Source organism: Solea solea, chromosome 2, assembly GCF_958295425.1.
Source record: "Solea solea chromosome 2, fSolSol10.1, whole genome shotgun sequence".
Lineage (NCBI taxonomy): Eukaryota > Metazoa > Chordata > Actinopteri > Pleuronectiformes > Soleidae > Solea > Solea solea.
In genome coordinates this window covers 17664271-17685560 of record NC_081135.1, presented here as the reverse complement: position 1 = coordinate 17685560, position 21290 = coordinate 17664271, and the positions used below count along the sequence as shown (strand labels likewise).

Below are 21290 nucleotides of genomic sequence, written 5' to 3'. Positions count from 1 at the left end.
ACGTTAAGTTTCTCCTCTGTGCAGCAGACTCATGTCAACGTGTATAGATTTAGTGCTGCTGTTGTGACAGTGTCGGTGTCAGCAGCAGAGCAGTGAGCAGAGTCAGTTACTTCGAGCCGAGCTGATAGGAGGACAGCTACACATGCCTGGACAGAGACATGGACACGTGTTTATCGAAAGCAAAAATGCAAACGGGCGCTCTCACATTTCCATATACTGGTGAGTCAACCAACAATAACAAGAGACTTGATTTACATCAACATATTCAGGACAACAAATCAACACTAAACGCGACATTTGCTGACTGCTCCATCTATCTGCATCTACACAAAAGAAACCATATCATGAAATAAGTGTTTCTAACCACATCAATCCAACAATCAAAACATCGACAATGAATGGCCCTGTTGTTCAGATTCATACTAAATCAATTATGAGGTCTGCCACTTCCTTCCAATTAAAAGTGAAGCTCTAACATCTTTCGTGTGAAAAAGTTTAAAGTGTTTGAAATTCTTGCCCAAGCCATGATGTAGAAATCTCCCACAAAAATCTTTTATTTTTTAGGGTTCTAGAACATAAAGATATGCCTTACCAAAATAAAATGTCCATCAAGTCAAGTAAATTACAGTGAGAGCATATGTGGATAATAATTAGGTTTGCAACTAAACTACATATTTTCTATATTTTCTTGATTAATTTAATTAGTTAGTTTGGCCCATAAAACTAGTAAACATTGCCTTGCATTTATTATCTAAAAAATGTCAAAGTTGACACTGCATACACTGGTGTATTCTTTTAAAAAAGAACGTTCAAGTGTGTAAGCTAATACCATGGTTGCCACGTGAAACCTGCAGATGAAAGGTTGGTGAGTGCAATGTCTGTCTCCATTCATTTGAGAATGTGAGACAAGGTGGAAGTGGCTTGTTTAGTGGTATAACCATCACATTTCTACTGATATCACTTGGATTTCTCGTCCAAACACAGCCAACGTTTGCCATAGTAAGTCACCTGCCAAGTTTGAAGCCTGTCAAGATTGTACAGGTATGTGACAGAGTAGACAGACAGACATCCCTTGAAGAGAGATATCACGAAATGTAAATAAATAATATATATACAGTATATATATATTATTATTTTTTTAAATGTTCACTAAACCATCAAGAAACGTTTTCAAAGATCTTCTTATTTTCTGGTTACTTTGGTAGCAAAGAAACAAGCGTACATTCATATTTAACGCTGGAATATGCAACTTTCTGGTTCAAAGTTGTCATTATGATGTTAACGCTTCATAAACAGTGTTACAGTGACAGAAAAACACCATCTGTATTTATATTGAACCCCTGTGAGTCTTGGCCAACAGGACAGCTTTTTCATGGAAAAACTGCAAATTGATTTACGACACACGATTAATCAATTATCAACAGAGCTGGAAATCAGAGAGTATTTAATTACTTGTTGCAGCTGGAATAATAAAACAGTGACGTGAACTAGCTCTTTGAAGCGGAGGTGAAACATGTCAACAGATTTTATTTTCCGCACCGACAGTGAAGTTTATCACCGTAACACAGGTGTATGGGTGGTTGCATAACAGACCTGAAATTCAGAGGTTTTGAAAAATGATGAATGATCCTTTTGAGGAAACTGAAACAAACATTCTGAAACAACCTATGCAACAACACAGCTTTACTTCTGATTATTTACATGGCAGTCTAATATGACTGTAACACTCTTTCTGACAGAAAAAAAGGCTAAACTTGTTGTCATGTGCAACAGAAATGATGTTCATATTCAACATTGTTCCCTGAGGACAGGCTGCTCTGTAAATCAACCCTTAAATACCCTAGATTCAAATAAACAGAGACCACTTTAGAAACAGCAAAGTATTTATTAACCAGTCAATACATAAACTTCAAAATTCAAATGAGGTCTGGAGACTGAACTCCACACAGGGACATATGCATGCTGAGACTTCTGTTACCTGAAGGCATTTTTGTTTCAAGGAAACCTGCAAGTGCTTAAACACATTGGATGTGCTGTACATACCGGTTTGTGTATTTCTATTGCATGATTAGCAAATGAAAAATGAAAAAACAAAATAAACAAAGTGATGTGATAGATATTACTTTCCTAATATATACTCAGACCCAATGTATATATCTGATGGCCTGCGAAAGCCACAAAAAATAAAGTGAAATATAATAACATTTAAAGTGACAGTTGTACGAGATACATAATCAGTGCTGACTACAATGTGTCTGCTCCAGCAGACTGGCTCTCGGGGATGCCAATAGGGACACAAGGTAAACCAGATTTTAGACACTAAACAAAAGGCTCATCTAATAAAAACTGTGTCAGCTTAAGCCTATGCTATTTTAATGCGGTTTTTAATGAGTTTGTTTCTTTGTTTCACAGACAGCACTTTCAGACTGGAAACTGAAGTTTGTGTCACTTTGTAAACAGCTAACTGTCATGTGTCAAAGTCCAAAGAGAAAATCTGCATTTTTAGCATGCAAGGTCATGGGAGTTGTTGATCCAATGAAGCCTCCATCAATAAGCTGTAATGTGTTATTTGTGATATCAGTATTTGAAACAATTTGTTTGGATTTACATAAATGACACAAATTTACCAGATTAGGCAAGAGTAAAACAGCAAGTCTGGTGTCCGTGTAAGATAAAAACACTGACTTCTCCTACGGGTTTTGATGCAGGACAGTGAGCTGTTTGCAAACTTTATTTTCCAGATGGAAAAGGCTGTCAACAAGAAACAGCAAGATTTAGTGATGAACAGGGGATACACACAGTGCAGTCAGTGCTGATGATGTTAGTACCTCATACAACCAGAAAAAAAAAAACATGAACCACCCCTTTGAGGAAATGAAGCAGGGAAAACTATCATAGTCAATGAATATGAATAGGTAAGTCTTACAGAAGAGCTTGCAGCATTCATGCAAGATGATGTGTTTTTTGGTACATCTTTATCGGGGAGTGGGATTTCGCAGGAAGTAGAATGGAGGGAAAAGTTTATCCAAACATTAATTCTCCCTCAGTACCAAGTGTGTGAAACAGGGTGGCAATGGTTGAGGTGGGTTATCAGTTCTCGAGGAAAGCCACGTAGTCAGTGAGTCTGGCCAACTGCTGCTCATTTGGAACCAGTGAGACCGGGGGAGGATCTATAGAGAGAAGAGGAGAGAAACATGGAGGAGGAGAAGTTTAGTCAGAGGGGGATTCCTCATGTGCCAAACACTATCCGCCTTCTTACATCGCTCCAGTTTTAACTCTTCAGTCCACGTGTCATTGGGGGAGACACTCGGCAGAGGACAGGTTTCAAATTCATCTGGACACGAGTGCACCGCTGTTCCCCCCCCCTCCCCCCCGACATGTTTACAGCACCAGCTGCAGTCTCCCATGTGACTGTGACACACAACACTTTACAGTGATCCCAATAACCCAGGAAGAATGTCAGTGTGGGATCCTCACTCCAAGCAACAATGGAAATGTGCTTTCAGACACAGTGGTGCTGTGGTGGAGGGGGGTCCCCACACATGTGGGGGACTTGTGGTGAGTGGGTTAGTGGTTCTGTGCTGGACATGTGTGCAGCACATGCTTCAGCAGTGAAGCCTGAAGATTACAGAGATGAGGATAGACCACAATCTCCTCCTCTATCATCACTAGATTTCTCAAACAAGATGCATCAATCGGTGACCTTCTTATTTGAGGACATGCAGTGTGGTAGGATGTCTGATTAAAAGAAAAAAAAAAAAAAAAAAAAATGAAGTAGGGAGGTTTGGAAACATGGACACTGTTCAGGGGAGATTTAGCGATTTAGAAACATCCACAGGCTCTAGGAAAAGGAAAGTGACATCAACTTTCCTGTGGGATTAAAAGAGACTACAAAATCCATGTGTAAAATAAAGAGTAGGTGGAAGAGGATCAGGGAATTGGACTGCGTTGCTCATGAAGAGAAAACCATTTGCTTAACAGAGCAGAGGGCTGATGAGAGGCACACTTTAGAAGAGCAATACTGCCACCTACCGGGCTTTTTGGGCATCACCATCCTGGTAGAGGGGTCTGCCTGCCAGCCTTGGCTCACCACACCTATGGCCAAAACAGATGAAAAAAGTAGTCTCATAAGCAAATGTATGAACTTTAACATGCATTAGGACGATACGATAGTGGAGGAAAAAAACACTTTCAGTCACTTACTTTGCAAAATACAGTACTGTGTAAAATTCAACCGTTAGATTTGTTGTTTTAGCAATGCTATAATGACCTTAAATAATTATTTCTCCATCATTTTATTTGAAAACAACAGGAAAATAAAAGATCTGTAGATGTAGAATCAAAATAACTGAGTTTCCTCTTGGTTCTTTCCACTTGCTCCTACTTAAAGTCCCCTTAAACCTGAACAATAGCAGGACTCTGGCTCAACTAAATGGAATGGAAATCTAATTAATTGGTTGGTAACACCTGTGTGTATCCTATAAAGTGTGGATCAGACAAAAATCCAGAAATTATTGTTGGGCTCAGGTTGAGTTCTGTAATGCAAAGGTAATTTCAAGGTCTGTTAGTGAAACAGAGTAAAAAAAGGCAGTAAGATATGGCAGACTTCACCCCAATCCCACAACAAGCCTCTGTCGGCCTCTGTTGGTCATATTGGCAAGTGTGGAAACACAAACAGACAGAAACACAGAGGCACTAAAAACAATACTTCACTCCCACTCCATGGGATGAAGCAATAAGGTGTGTAAAAATTACGTGTAAAAAAACAAGTGATAAGTATAAAATCATAAGTGACTGAGTGACCGAGTGTTTCTGTTTAGGTGGATACTATTTACGACAGGACAGTGAATGCAACACAGGCTATTTGAAGCCATTCTTCCTGGACATAATCCTTCTCTATCCTCCAAAACAAACCATTATGGTTGGATTATGTGATTGTTTATCAGCAGTTACAGTTAAACAAGAGTTAATTAAGAAAAAACTGAAGGCCGTTCAGTTAGCCGAGCACGAGTTAGCCGTTAGCACCACGCTAGCTCATCCTGAGGCGAGCTGCTAAAACAACATTATTTCATAAACCAGCGCCACCTGTCGACTTTCAACAGCCACCGTTTGTTAATTATACCCCAAAAACCTGCCATGCCAAGAGCTTTCTGTGTTTTTAAATGTGTCCTGAAGCTCCAGACACGGAGATAAGTTCGTCTGCGGGACCGGTCCCCGGGCTCCGGGTTTACCTGACGCATGTATTATAAGAACTGGATAGAGCACCGCCCCAGCAAATATGCCAAAAAAGTTTCTGACTTCCTAGTTTATTACCAGGTTGTGCAGCCCATAGAGCATGCGCAGTAGTGTTAATCCCATAATGCCTTTCGGCTATGTGAACGAGCCGCCCACGTTCTCGACTTGCTCGGTGCGTCCATAAACAGTGAAAGGCATGATGGGAGTACGCTACTGACGTGGGCGGATTTCATGAATACCGATTGCACGTTTGCTTCGGTCTTTAAACCATGGATTTGTAAATGAATGTCAAAACCAATGATAGTGAATACAGTAAGCTGAAAAGTCTAATGACGTAATTACAGGTTAAAATGATCAATTTAATAGTTCATTTAATTGACCATGAATATTAATTTATATGTGTCGTTACAGGAATTATGTTGTTTACTTGGACGCTTTGCTTGATTTTCCATTCTCTGATATACTGTATGCTAATCATCAAAAATGTTGTAAAATACAAAATGTTGCTGTCACAGAACTCAGGGATTTTATATATTATTGTCCAAAAAAATAATGACAACATTAAGTACTTTTATGATGATAAAAAAAAACCCAATTCCATTGAATATTAACCATGAGTATGATTTTTGGTCTCATTGCTATGCTTTATATTTTGGTTTAAATTTCGAAGTTCAAATTTCTAACTGTTTTTGTATAGGTGGTTTACAAATAAAGCTAACTTATCGTTATGATTACAATGTATGGTAAATATAATAAATAAAAAAATTATAAAAAAAATATTAAAATAAAGTCAGGCCAGAAAACCTACAGACTCATGATCATATTATTAGGAACAATAACAACGTGTTAAAAGTACTTTTATAACTCCAAATTCTTTCACTCTAATCCATGTGTTCATCACATTTATCAGTGACTTTATGAACCGATCGTGACGATAAGACAAGCAGCCTCCCAGGGAATCAGTGGTGAAGTGACAGCAGGTCTCAGTGCATAACACCGTCAAAGCTCCACAGTCTATACCTTCATCTGCCCCGTGTTCACGATGTCAGTATGAATCCACACAGCAGTTCGTTAATACATCAATAATAAGTTTGAAAATAAATCCTAATGAGCAAGGAATAAATAACTAAAACCTTTTTTGTCGTAATATTTTAAAAACTGTAAAAGAAAACCCCTCATTGTCTTAATTTATTCACATTTCTCGACAGTAGCGCCGTTCCAGAGACGCCACATGCCCGCTCTTTGCTGTGAGCGGGCATTTGCTCGTACACACCTGTGACGTCACTCTGGGAAATAAGATTTTTCTGAGCTTTTTATGGCCTTTAGGAAGGCTTTACAAATGTGAAACTCCATGAATTAAAAATATAGAATATAAATATCTATACATGCCTGTGTCCATGTCTCGAGGTGTCCTGTGAACAGTCTCTTTTACTATTTTAGTCAATCGGAAAATTGCTTTTTGGGCTGCATGAGTATTTTTTGTTGCAGTACCACGAGTGGCCAACATGACAAAATTGTCTTCAAGGCAGAGGGGGCGATGCTCTATCCAGTTCTTATAATACATCCATGGTTTACCTGCGGGACCAGTTACTCACCCTGTGTGGGTTGGGCTAATCCAAAATAGTGAAAACAAGGGGGGTGTTCTCTGAAGACACGCTGTTACCTGTGAAACATGGGTGCTCTGAAAACACGCCCATTAGTACTTGGTACTTTCCCCCTGATGAAATTAACCATAGACTGTATGAAATGAACATGGCAAAAAATCGAATATTCTTATGTTGAAGGTTAAAATTTATGTTACCCATTGGTTAATAATAAATGGGTCAGTTTTTGTCAAACCTACTGTTGCTGACTATTGTTCTCTGTTTAAGTAATATCACTTGATCAAGCCTTTTCTAACATTCTACACTACAAAATAAGTAATTAAAGTATGTAGGATTTGTGCTGATATCGGGTCGGATCAATATCGGTATCGGCCAATACGCAAGGCTGCAATATCGGTATCGTATCGGAAGTGAAAAAGTTGTATCGGGACATCCCTAGTAGGGAATGTATTTACATTGCCACCAAATCACCTGCAGTAAGGTCGAAGCACTGAACCTGGGGTGACAGAGATTCTTCCATGTCTGACCCCTCCCTCTGGAACTCGCTCCCTTAAAGGGGACATATTATACCCTATTTCCCCCATTAAAATAGTTCCCTGGTGTCCTAATGAACATGTCAGTGACATGCCTTGGTCAAAATACCATAAGGATGAAGCATCATAGCAGTTCAATAACCCTGCTAAGCCCGCCCCTTTCAGAACGCTCGGTTTTCGTGCATGGTCCCTTTACATGCAAATGAGACACAGGCAAACACACACCCACTTCTTCCAGGGGGTTTCTGATTTGTCCACGTTACAGCGCTTTACAGCTCTATTCGTCTCCCCCTCCCTCCACTAGTTCTCTGACAATATCAACATGGCAGCGTGCGCAGAAAACAGCCAGAGTGCCGTCACAGGAAGAGACGTTCTACATAAGGATCGAGCCGAACAGTGCCGAACTGTTAATCAGTTAAAAACACTTAGGAACAGCACCACTGATCGCCAGCGGCGCCTGGCGAGCTGCATAAGCTGGCGCTGTATGTTACTGTATCAGACCGGTGACTATGCTCCGGAGACCTCGTCACCGCGGCACCGCTGATCGCCACCGCGGCACCGCTGATCGCCAGCGGCGAGCGGCGAGCCGCCTAAACGGCCGCTGTATGCGTTTAGGCAGCTCGCCGCTGGCGATCAGCGGTGCCGCGGTGGCGATCAGCGGTGCCGCGGTGGCGAGGTCTCCGGAGCATAGTCACCGGTCTGCACCGGAGCTGGCGATCAGTCGCATACAGCGGCCGTTTAGGCGGCTCGCCGCTGGCGATCAGCGGTGGCGATCAGCTGATTTTCTGCACCTCTGCACAGAGAGTGCAGCACCGCTGATCGCCAGTGGCGAGCGGCATAAACTGCCGCTCGCCGCTGTATATGTGATTGTATCAGACTGAGTCTGTGCTCCGGTCATGGAGGACGTACTGAACAAATATTTTTAATTAGGACGTGTCAGAATGGTCAGTTATGAGCTCTATGTGACCTTTTCTTAACAACGTGTGTGTGTTTGTACGTCGGTGAAATACGTCCCCTGACTAAATACGGCGACAGCTGTCTAGTGCGAACACACGTTTGCTGACTTTATCCGGCACATTAGCTTCATATATCAAATCCTCTGTGGAAGTTTGTGTAAAACACTGTGCTCCACTGTGCAGCCACGAACAGCACACTTGTCCCTCCACGTTGACATAATACCGCTCTTCCTCCCTCGCCTGCACTCTCGCAGGGACAAGGTGGAGCTAAGGTGGAGCTCTCGAAGTAAACTTACTGGTGGGGCGGTAACATTCGCGGTGAAATGCGCATGCTGACGTCATAAACGCAGGGAATTCAACATCGAGTGTTTTATCGCCTATACTTACACTAAGGGGAACCACGAAAACATGACGGAGTATTCTTTTTCCACACTTTGGTGACTGGTAGGGCCCCCAGAGTCCCAAATATAAGTATTAAAATGGTTAAAAAGTTGATTTTGCGTAATATGTCCCCTTTAAACAAATCCTTGTCTGTAGTGGACTATCAACTTACTTTTTCCATGCATGATTTCTATTAATTTTAATGGTGTCCAACTGTGTGTATATTTTAATGTTTTCACTGCTTGCTACACAGTTGCAATTTACTTGAACGTACTCATAGTTTTATATTTTGTTGTGTTTTACATTTTGTTGTGTCTTATTTAAGTGTTTAAGTCTTTCGTTATTGTTGTTGTTATTGTGTGCCTTTAAGCCGGGATTCACTGCAAAATTTTGTTATGTCCTCATAATGACAATAAAAAAAAAAAAATTGATTCTTGATTTTTTAAACATGTCTATGAGCATTTAATAAAAGCGTTATATGAACAAAATGTATTATTTTTATTATAAACTTTTAAACTGGAGTTAAATTGGACTTAAGATGGAATTATTTTGTAGATAATAATGGAGGTTAGAATTGTGTGACAGATTTTCTTCTTTTTTTTTTCACATTAAAAAGCTCTTAACGTTTTAATTCTTTAGACGCAGTGACTGTGATAATAAAATATCCCATGAGGAAGCTGTGTAGACTTAATCTTACCCTTTACTGCCTCCTCCACAGAATAACCAACAAAAGCTGCAAAGTCTTCAGCTGTGATGGAAGTGTAGGCCTGGGCCACTAGTCCGTACGCTCTCTGCCGTGTGCTCTCTGTGAAGGAACCATCAACAGCACTGATATTAATATCACATAGCTTCAAACAGTAGAGGACAGGTACTTTAAACGTGCTCTGCTTTTAAAACATGAGCAACAGTGACATACATTGAACTGCAGAGTATGACATTAGAACATGGTATATCAGTCTTGTTTCTTGTAAACAAAGCTGTTAGCTAGCAACAGGCTTTATTTATCAAGAGTGGCAGGTGCTTCGAGTCTGAGATATACTCTGCTTTGATCAATAGCTGTCTCAGATGTAATGTTTGTATAAAAGGCAAGTAAATATTCACATTTGTTTATGGTAATTATGTAAGTTTGGGTTTATGCAGTAAAGTTTTTTATCAGTAATAAACTTAAGTCATTCACACAACCACATCTACAGAGTTGGTCAGGGATCTAAAATGTTGAAACAAAAGCTTCCGTGCCCTCAATGGCATTCAGCATCTGAATTTTGCTTTAAATTAGAGGCTGAAAACCTTTATAAGCCTTTATCTCAGAGCCTCAATTAGTGTGGAATGAGTTGAATTTGTGTTGTTTAGGTATTATTTATTTATTTTATTAATTCTGTTTACACTTGACAAGTCAATCCATCAAGGTCAAAGCGAAAAAAAAAAGAAAAAAAAAAGCATACCTAACATAAAAGGATATTCATGTTAATTGTGCTTTTTGGTTGACAAGGAACATTTGACTTAACAGTGAATTACTTTGTGAGCTCAAATATACTTTCACTAAAATCCATTACACTGAACAATGGATCTTGTAACAAAGCATGACGTGGACATGGACACTGTGTGCTCTGCTTACATTCCTGTATCACTTATCTAGCCCACTGTAGTTTTCAGTGATAAAAGTGATTGTGACTGGCTACTCACTACAGCTTGGAATTTCTGCTGTGTTTTATAGCCTAGCAACTGTTTATGAGTATCAACAAGTCAGCTCCCTGTCTGCTGCAGCAGTAACAATAATAAGTGGTGTGGATGAGAAGAGACAGCTGTGAGGGCAAGGCTGGAGATTAGTCAGGACTGCTTTCCCATGCTTCTGTCCAGCAGACTTCCTGTTCCTCCCGTTATTGTCCGAACAATGTTAGTAAAAAAAAAAGTAATGTAAATTTGGAATTCAGGGTTCATCGACAAGTTACTTTTGTTGTAATTTTGACCAAAGTTATGAATGTACAGCAATCTAACCCACAATAGACAGTTCAAACAGACTACAAAAACATATACAATAATATAAATATATTATATATTATTATAATATATTGTGGTTTAAAAGAAACATGGATTTGTTCTGAAGGAAAATTACTGTTTATTCTCTCCAGTTAACGTAAAACTCTTTCAGTTAAAAGTGAGCCATGACTCACTTAAAAAACATGCTTTTTGTTTTGCACCCGACTGACTGCATACTGGAAAACAAATTAGGACACAGTCAATGCTTGTCACAGAGCCAAGCAGGTCATGTCAAGTGGCATGTTGAAACCCAGCCACCGTGTATTTATACCATGGCCTCTTGACCGTTACAAAATGGCTCATGTGACAACTGCACCAGCTTTTTTTTAGTTTGCCCTTCTGACAGTTCAGAGTTAGGTTGGAGCTGCTGAGCAAGAAGTCCATGAGTGGGAGGAGGATGGGTCTTTTATGGAGGAGTAACAGGACCTGATATGTCGACCTCACAGTCTATTCCAGGGCCGCTATCATCTCGCCCCCTCACCTCTTAAAAATAGCCTCCACTTTTAACCAGCAAAGGCAAAGCAGACAGGACATGGCAAGGGCTTTTATTTTTAAATGTAGTCTATTGCCAAGTTGCCAACAACAGACACGTTTGATGGAGGCACTCAAGAGAAAAAAATGTTTATAACCTTCATGTGTCTTCTTGTGTGTGCGCCGTCTTTAGGTAAGTATATTGTGGCTTAAGCAATAAAGAAAACAGATGGTTGACTTCATGCAGCTTTATTACAACATTCAAATGAAGACAGGTGTAGTAACCAGTTCAACACAAACTTGGACAAAATGAGAAACATTACTAAAACTACTTTATAAACCACATACAAGAAAAAACATGTGTAAACCAGTCTACATTTACATTTAGTTACCCTATTTTGCCATTTCATTAGCTTTGAGGTACAAAAGTATAAAAAGAAATTAAGAAAAAAAGAATTAACACAACACTGAAATTAAATATTGCACTGAAAAAAAGGGCACGCCATTTAGCTCACACTCACTGTAGCCCTATATTCTGTTCAACATTAAATGCAGTTCCTGCCATCAACACACTCCTTCCAGCACCACATTACAGTACAGTATTTTTAAGTCCATAAACACTTTGAGTTGTAATTACTACTCCTCCTCCTCCTCCTCTTCTTCTTCTTCTTCCTCCTCCTCCTCTTCTTCTGCATCTTCAAAGTCATCATCTTCACACACCCCAAAATGCATCTTTGATAGGACTGTTACCACATGCTCTGTTGACACAGTGAAGTGGTCCATCTTCTCGAACCCTGGTTCTGGCCTCTCTTCCCCAAGTGAAGATTTTGCCGCGTCTTTGGTCTGTGTGATTAGACCCTTGGAGGCCACCAAGAACTCAGCAGCTCCATTCTGCTCCAGTGCTCTCACAGCCGAATCTGTGAGCTCTGTGCTGGCTTGCAGTCGCTCTCCGTAACGTTGGGCCAGAGCCCGAAGAGCTGCAACCTTTTCATCTTGCTCTTTGGTGATTTTCTCTAGTAGAATGGCCTTGCGATCTTCAAGGACAGCATACAGTAGGTCAAAGCTTTCGGCTAACCTTTGCTTAGCAGTCTGGGCATTATCCTGAACAGCACGACAGGCATCGTCCATCTGGTTGAGCAGAGCCTGCAGGCGGCCATTGCTAGCCACCAGGGTATCAATAGCATTACTTAGTTCACCTTTCTGGACCTGGTAAACACTTGCTAAAGTTGCAACCTCACAGTCCTTATGTTGCCCAAACACTTTGCACATGGAGCAGGTGGGAACTTGGCAGGTCTTACAATAGATGTTGATTTTCTCATCCTCATGTTCTTGGCACATTGGTTCTTTGGATTCTTTTGGCTTCAGGCTGGTTTCTGTATTTCCATTGCCACTCCCTTCTTGCTGTTGCTTATAGAGGTCGATGATATTTTCAACCAACAGGTTGCGTTGCAGCCCATGTACACCATGACGGTCAAGGACAACCTCAAACCGACAAGTAGGACATCGGAAGACACCACCAGAAAAGCGGTATGGGTTGCGGGAGTCATAGAGGTCACTGGCACAACTACGGCAGAGGTTGTGCTGGCAGGGCAGAATGACCACCGGTTTGGTGAACATTTCCAGGCAGATGGGGCAGCTCAGCTGCTTCTCAAGGCTATCCATGGGGCTGGGGGCCCGAACAATTGATCCTGTCCTCTGGACGTCCATTGTGATCAAAGTCTCTATCTACAGCTACACAAGTTGGTTTCTTATTTCCCAAAAGAGAAAACTCACCCTCTCACTCTCAAGTTACAACAACTAGAGGGACGACTCTATGAACCTCTTCTTAGTGATACTTGTGAAAATGCTGCTATCTGTTCTGGTTAAGGGCTAGCAGCAGCAGTGTCCTTATATACCAGCCTCACACAGCTGGTGACACCCAATCCCTCTAACCAACCAGACCTTACATTCCTGTCTGCTCACTGGCCCTGGGACTTTTCACAGAAATGGCCCCCTCCTACCCAGTGTAGCATGTGTCACATGTTGCAATCCTTTCCAACAGTGACAGCAGTGGTTGACTGAGCAGAGACAAACAGGGTCCATGTGAGTGAATCAAAGAAGCATCACTTGACAGATGGAGCACTGTGTAATTGGTAAACAAGTCAATGTTGACATCCTGTGCTCAAGTTGTTGTTGCAACATTATGATTTGCTGCAATTTACCTCATGTTCAAATCTAGAAATAGGGCTAGGTAATAAATCAATAACAATGCAAAAGTATACTTATCCTTATCATTTTTTTGGCCTGGCCAATATTAGACATTTGCCGATAATCAGTATCTGTATTTTATTGTTAAGATCACCAATATTAGTAGGTAATTACAACATTATTATATGACATTTATCTCTAAACGTAAAGAATGATTTGGAAACTGATATTGTACTAAATGTTTGGCCATATCGTCCAGTCATACATAGAGTACAAACCTGTTTTATTTAGAACAGTAATGGTGATTATTTTCAGTTAATCTAGAAATGAATGTATGAAGTCAAATTGATTTATTGAAACCTTATTACATAATAAATGACAAACTGTTTAGGTCTTTACTTCTGCATTTAAAGCTGAAATATTGTATTTTGCTCTTGGCATTAAGATTTTAAAACTGAAAGCAGAGAGCATTAAGATGACTGTTACTCACCTGGGATGTGACTTTTACACAAAAAAGAATAGATAGTTGTATTGTGGTTGTTGTTTGCTCTATACAGTGGCGCGAAAGGATTTGGGTACAATATGCAATTGTGATTTCTGACACAACTGTCTATTTTTAATCATGCTTCAGTTATGTATTTACTGTTTAATAGATTTAAACAAGACAAAGCATTACCATGTAACAAAATCTTAACGTTGTACTCTTATGCAAGGATGAAAACTTAAAGGTATAACTGATTCAACCTTGTACGCATAACATTTTTTAAAACTAGAATAAAACATAAAACGATTAAAGATAATGAATACATTGCAGCCTTATAATATTTGGTGAATTTAGTTGTGGTTTTAATTTAAAAATGAATTATTTGATCAGCCCGATTGAACAGTAGCTATGTCCAGAAACCTCTAGGAAGTCAGGGAACTGCTGCTCAAAGCTCATGAGCCCATGTGGTTTACACCCTCGCATTGACACCTCAAGTGGTATTTAGTGAGTACAATGCAAAGGAATATGAACAGTGAATATAAATTAATCATCTTAAATTCAGATTAAGAAACTCTGAAACCCCTTAAATCCACTGAGGAGTTATCATTCCTTGTTGCTCAAGTGTCTTATGACTCTACATCACCATCCATGGCACATCAACTCCATGTACTGTAAACATGATGGAGAAGCTATTCTTATACTCTTGCACAAGGGAACCATCACATGGCACAACTGCCCAAACATTTGTGAGCATGAGGGCATATTAGCTGTTTTTCTTAGATGAGCTTTTAAGACATGAGAGATGTAAATAATATACAACAATTTACATATTAATATGTGCAATAACGTTACAACACATTTGGTATAAAAATGTAAGCATATAAACAGATATCTAATCCATATTACTGAGCTGTGGCCAACTTTTCTTTTAAGTTTAATTTGCCATCATTTGTGCTGTGGCATAACTACATCTGTGTTCAGCTAGTAGGGCTGGGCGATATGGACTAAAAGTCATATCTCTATATTCTTTAAATATTAAGCTAAATGGCGATACTCAATATATATATCTCAATATTTTTTCTGTGATGTAATTGGGGTTTCCCCCAAAGCATTATAGCATTGGATAGATAGATAGATATATAAAATGTTTTCCAGAGGCAAACCCTTTAAAAAATAAAAAAAACAGTCCATTATAAGTTTAAGCCACATGCCAAATGTCAGAGGTCATTGAAATAAAAATGCTCCTTGAAATAAATAAAACAAATCTCTTTCCTGTATGACACAAATATACAGTAATTAATTCAAAAATACAGTACTGTTACAATTTTAACAGTAACAATAAACAGTTTTCCACTGACATATTTACTACAATTGCAAATGCACTGCAAGCTGTTATTTCAAAAAGAAAAGAAACAGATGATGGAAATATGACTACACTAGTGTAGGGACAAGAAATGATAGCTGTGTTTTATGTGGTTTGAACAATTTTCAGTAATGAAAATAAGTCAAAACTCTATGAGTGAACTATGTGTGAACTATGAACCTAGCTAGTTCCCACCTCCTTAGCATAAGCTGAAAGATAAATCTACACACCAAGAGAGGCGGGACTTAAGGCAGAACAGCCAATCATCAGCCGGGTCACACTCAAAGCCGGTGTCATGTCTGAGGCAACAACAGGAGAGGGAGTGGGAGAGGAGGAAGCTGCAGTGAGTGCAGGCCATGGATGTATTATAAGAACTGGATAGTCCACCACCCCTCTGGTTCCGTTCATACAAAAGTTTCTGACTTCCGCGTTTATTTCCAGGTTGTGTAGAGCATAACGAGCCGCCCGCGTTCTCGACTTGCTCGGCACGTTAAAAATGTAAAAGAAAACTCCTAATTGCCTTCATTGATTCACAATTCTCGTAAAGTTTTCACATCGTACCCTTCTCTGACAGTAGCCGTTCCCGCGACACCACATGAACACGCTTTGCTGTGCCCGTACACAGCTGTGACGTCACTCTGAGAAGCCCAAAAAAAGATTTTTCTGGGCTTTTTTAGGAAGGTTTTTCAAATATGAAACTCCATGAATTAAAAATATAGAATATAAATATCTATACATGCCTATGTCCATGTCTCAAGGTGTCCTGTGAACAGTTTTATAGACTTCTCTTTTACTACTGTGGTCAATGGAAAAATTGCTTGTGAGTATTTTTTGTTGCAGTTCATGGAAGTGGCCACCATGACAAAATTGTCTTCAAGGCAGAGGGGCGGTGCTCTATCCAGTTCTTATAATACATCCATAGCGCAGACACAGAGCGGCCAGAGAAACGGAGCAACTGTAGTAAGGCGTTTATACAAAACTGAACCCTCACTGAAAGTGTGGGTGTTAAAACACCCACATCCCCCACAGGTGCAACGCCCCTGTGTGTGTGTAGGGCGCAGGGAGATGGAGAGGAGAAATAGGTGCGAACTTGCGGCCCATGTATTGTCATTTTAACGCAAAATGAACAATATCGATAAAAGCGATATTTTCCCGTGTTATATCTTGTTTAGAAATATATCGATATACCGTATATTAAAATATCGAGAAATCACCCAGCCCTATCAGCTGATTTCAATTAATTCAGTTAACATTTACTTTAGTTCAGGAACAGGAAATTTGATTGCAGTGTCTTCAGATTCAAATGTGTAAATATAATTTGTAAATGTTATCAATCTAATAAGAGGCATTTTGAATACGTAAAAGAATATAAATATGGAAAGGTGGGAGTTGAGATATTTACCTTGAAGGGCCTCCATGACTGGAAGAATATTCTCTGTCCATTGATAAGCAGCAATAGCTGTGTAGATTCCTGGAAAGTCTCGCTGCCAAATGCGCTGGCCGACTGCCCAAATAGCTGCTAATTCAGGGTTTGCCTGTACACAACAATAGGAGAAGCATTTCAGAAACTACTCTGTAACCTTAAATACCTGAAAAAAAAATAAAAAATACATTCTGTGTGATTTAAACATGGGGCTCCAAGACTACGTCGTTTGGGTCTCAGTGGTAAATAAGAACTTTTAGTGCTTGTTATGAAAATGATGTTATCAGTTAGTTTTAGGAGTTCCAGAGATGGAAAGAAGTGTCACATATTAAAATAGTGGCTGTGTGTGTTCATTTGATGGAAAGTGTTTAGGACAACAACCCCCAAAATGTGGTATAACTAACTAAAAATAAAACTCAATAATCAACTGTTATTTTCTTCACAACAATCATTTTCAATAGCTTGATAAACAAAAATAGCCAAAAGCAGCAGCAGCACCCTAAGTAGGCAACACTAAAAACACTTTATTTTTATTTATTATTGCTGGGAGCAGATAAATGTAGCAGTTAACTGATAACAACTCTTAAGTACACGTTATGTACCACGGTCCCACTCAGTTTAGATAAATGTCAGACCAAATAACTGATATTTGACAGGTTTTGACTTTGGAATATGACTCAAGAATTATCGTCTTAAAAAAAGTATCATTCAATGTCAGTTTAAAGAGATAAATAATAATATCACAATTATTCGTGTAGAACTGCTATAAAAACAGAATCCCAATACAAACAAATGTGGCACCCAAGTACTGTGATACAATCCAATCGTGAGCAAAAGACATCACTCCAGCTCTAGTAAACTGCATTGTTCTAGTCTCAATTACATCTCAAAGTCAGGTCAGTCACAAACACATTCATTCAGAGCTTGTTCTATACATAGCACTTCTCTAACACACGTGACTCACATGTGAAGGGTCATCAATGTTTAGTTGTGTATTTAACAAAGAGTAAAAATCTGAGAAGCAATTATATTATTTGTTACACAGTTGACAGTTGTAACTCTGGTTGCCTCTGCAGACACAGGGTATTTCCACCAGCTCTATTATGTGAGGGAATCAGTGCTGGTTGGGCTTCCCATGGTTATGAACTGCCAACATTTATATACTTATACAACTCAACAAAAGTGGAGATTCATAATCACTATTGACATAGAGTGTGTTGAGCTATGTTTAGGTAAGGGACAAAGTGTTGTGGAAAGGTTAAAAAGGTGCTCAAGTTTAAATATAGTATATACAAAATGATTAATATACTTAATTTGGCAGTGTTTTAACATGCTTACCGATTTTATTGCTTGGGGAATCCTCTTCCATAGATACCTGGCGTTATTCCTGTTAGATGAGCATTTAACACAGAATAAATCAGGTGGGGTCAACAACAGAACTGTAATTTGTTGTACAGTTAATTTAACAAACCACATATTTTAAAAAATGTTTTAGCATTTCTAGAAGGTAATGTTATGTGTGTGGAATTTAAGTTACGTTGGATCCAGAGTACGGCATCACTTATGTTGTAATTACAGTGCAATAAGCATTTTTTTCCCCACAGTAGCCATTTTGACATGTTTTAGGAATAGCACTGGTGTTACTGATAACAACGCTACCTCTGCACAGTTAACATAAGGACTGTGTGATAAAGAGCCAGCATATAATGGCTTTACATACCAGCCAATTTGACATAATTAGAGCAAGAAAAGCATACTTGTTATTGATAACATTAGCATTTGCTCAGGCAATGCAAATCAGTACAGTGTGAAAGAGAACCACCAAGCACTCTGGAACTAGGGCAGCGAAATGGAGCTCAGCCATTTTGATTTGATCATTCTGTGATCTGTCAAAATGTCTGTGACGAAAAGGGTTCAATAGTGAGTAAAGCTGCTGAGAAAACTACTGCATGTGTTAAGTATAATTAATTATTTTACCATCATAATTTATATAAAATTATCCTACAAAGCATTTTCTGAGGTAGATCTGAATGCCCCATTTGACAAGTAATAACACATTGTTTTTTGCTTTAAAAGACACAATCACAGCAAACCGATCATAGACTCACACTCTGCATGCAAGTCTGTCAGTGACTGGTGGCAGACACTGAGTAAACTTACATGTCATTGTGAAGTAAATATAGTGCCAGCAACTGAGCGTAGACTTGTGGTGTTGCTATGCCCCCTGGAGCCTGTTTCGAATAAACACACGTGTGATGTTAAAGCACAAAGATAAAGTGAACATACAGTCAAAGCTTGCTTAGATATTCATGAACAAAAACACGTTGTTTGTACACTTTAAATAATGGTTTACTTGCATTAGCTTAAGAGTACACTAAAGAGTGTCAGCTAGCACTCGCATCCAGTCAGTTATAATTTAGCTTCTGCTAACGTTATAGCACAAATCCCTTCTTTTACAATAGTACCGCATTTGTGAAGGAAAAATAATCAAATAATAAATACGGCTTCACAGTGCCACACAGTTAGCACAGCAACTCAGGTACGTTATAACATCTTACAGTAAACAACATCACTGCAGACTGTAGCAATATTAACACTCCTATCTAGCTAACTAGCTACACCATATCCTAACAGTACAGAACACCGCAATCTGCCAATTATATTCAAATATTCAACGACACTTTATAGCAATTACACGCATGACACGGAATCAATGGCTTGGTATCATGTGGTACACATTGATGTAACAGTGATGGGAAACTAGCCTCAAACAGGCTAGGTTCTCAGCTACAAAGTTAGCATGAACTGACCGTGACCTGGTTGTTAGAGCCGAAAGAGCCTTAAAAGGCACAAAGCATGAAGGACAACAGTGTTAGCAAACAAAATAACACCCATTACATTACCTCGAGTTCCTGAGCTTCACACTGTTCTAATAATTTATCGAAATTTTCCTCCATAATCACAGCAGTAGGCATGATGATGCCTAGCTGTTGCACCGGAATCTTCTTCTTCAGGATACTGCAGTAGATGAGCCACACGTGAGGGTTGCTGCTGCCCTCAAGTGGCAGACGATTTAACGGCAGCTTACGTCCATAGTTGCGTTACTGCCATCTTCTGGTGTTGGCAGATAACTACAATACAGATGATTTTTTCCCGTCCACTTTTACCACACTTTATTTCCTGTCAGTCTTGCAAAAATATATCAGACAGGCACATCAATTATGTTTGTAGAGTAATCATGCACATTTTGCATGCATAACATTGTATTTAATACAAAGTTTGATCAATTCTGTGCTGAATAAAATGTATTTGCATTTACTTGTTCTATAATATGCAGTGTGCAAAATGAAAGACTCAATTACTGTGCCACACAACACAAATTTCCTGGTACCCCATAAAACTGAAATAAAACAAATTCATTTACAAGATATGGGTAATCATAAAATCAACAAACCATAACATCAACATAAATATTTATATAGAATAAATGTAAATATATTCTTAGATCCTCTAAATTTAGATTTCTCCCAGGAGCTTTAGAACTTTTCATTTTCATCTCCAAATTTCTTTAACTTAATTGTATTTCATTTATTTTACCAGTAAAAAAACCACCCATATGTGTTCCATTGCATTTCTTATCTACACAAAGTCAAAGTCTTTAGTCAGTTTTAAAAAATTTTTTAATTATTATCCTGCATGTGACCAAGTGCTGAGAATCTCCCACGTTCAAGAAAAGAAAATGTAATTTCCTGTAAAGAGATAATTACAACAAGCTGCAGTTGCTTTAATTAATCAATAGAATAGAATCATGCTATTGTTCTACTTGACACTATTTATAACTATTTTTTTTTGTATAATTTATTGTCAGCCTGGTTGTCCATGATGCTGCTAACCGACCATGCCTCAGCTAGGTCTTGCTTGTAAAGCAGATTCTAATTTTCTAATAATAGAAAAATAAAATAAAATAAAGGCCATCCATCCATTGTCTACCGCTTCATCTTCCACATGAGGGTCACAGGACTGCTGGTGCCAATCCCAGTCGACATAAAGAGCGAAAGGTGCACCCTGGACAGGTCGCCAGTTGAAAATAAAGTCAAAATGTCGAATTTGACATTACATTTTGAAAATAAAGTTGAACTTAATAAGTAGCACACTGCAGTAAAGTGTAAAAGACATCAATTGATATGTACTTTCCAAATAAATAATTGTTAAAAGACAATGTATGCCTTCTTTATGCCATTAGAGTAAGGTACTCAGTGGCCTACAGTATAATTTTAACCCATTCTTCGAGCTGGAAAAATAACACTACCCAAAATATTTCTATTCTATAAGAAAAATATTTTGGTTTATACTGGTGCTCAGTATTCAGGTACATTAGGAAATAGTACATGCACAGAATATAACATTTATTTCATATTATTTAGAATTATTAATGGCAATACATTCTGGTTACGGTGATTACCTTGACTTTTCCGTCAGGGAGAGGAAAAGCTTTCTGTTCCCCAATTAAGATACAACTCAACAACAGCACTTAATCCCTCACAGCTCAGGTTTGCAAAGCTGTGTCAAGGGCTATTATTGATCCATGCAATTGTGTTGGGTCAACTTGTGCTCTC

General features: G+C 39.0%; 2 protein-coding genes across 3 annotated transcripts; both read right to left on the bottom strand.

The window, feature by feature from the left end:
• Nucleotides 1–1865: 1865 nt before the first annotated feature.
• cops8 (COP9 signalosome subunit 8) lies at nucleotides 1866–19708 on the bottom strand. 2 transcript variants are annotated; one of them, XM_058622217.1, is made up of 7 exons: nucleotides 19578–19707; nucleotides 18835–18905; nucleotides 18013–18061; nucleotides 16654–16786; nucleotides 9407–9514; nucleotides 4033–4095; nucleotides 1866–3170 (listed from the first exon to the last, which is right to left on the bottom strand). In XM_058622217.1, the coding sequence occupies exons 1-7, from the start codon at nucleotides 19647–19649 to the stop codon at nucleotides 3091–3093; spliced, it is 576 nt and encodes a 191-aa protein (XP_058478200.1). In that variant the 5' UTR covers nucleotides 19650–19707; the 3' UTR covers nucleotides 1866–3090. The 2 variants fall into 2 exon arrangements, with proteins under 2 accessions (XP_058478200.1, XP_058478201.1); XM_058622218.1 differs by lacking the exon at nucleotides 9407–9514 and having other exon boundaries at nucleotides 19578–19708.
• Nucleotides 11451–13171, bottom strand: trim63b (tripartite motif containing 63b). Its single transcript, XM_058622215.1, has one exon. It carries the CDS (start codon nucleotides 12922–12924, stop codon nucleotides 11854–11856), a length of 1071 nt encoding a protein of 356 aa, XP_058478198.1. The 5' UTR covers nucleotides 12925–13171; the 3' UTR covers nucleotides 11451–11853.
• Nucleotides 19709–21290: the final 1582 nt, after the last annotated feature.

Coding starts and splice junctions, on each gene's coding strand:
- trim63b (XM_058622215.1), bottom strand. CDS start 12,924: ATGGACGTCCAGAGGACAGGATCAATTGTTCGGGCCCCCAGCCCCATG.
- cops8 (XM_058622217.1), bottom strand. CDS start 19,649: ATGCCTACTGCTGTGATTATGGAGGAAAATTTCGATAAATTATTAGAA. Junction 18,062..18,834: donor TATTTACTTCACAATGACAT/GTAAGTTTACTC, acceptor CTCATCTAACAG/GAATAACGCCAGGTATCTAT. Junction 4,096..9,406: donor TGTGGAGGAGGCAGTAAAGG/GTAAGATTAAGT, acceptor TTTTGGCCATAG/GTGTGGTGAGCCAAGGCTGG.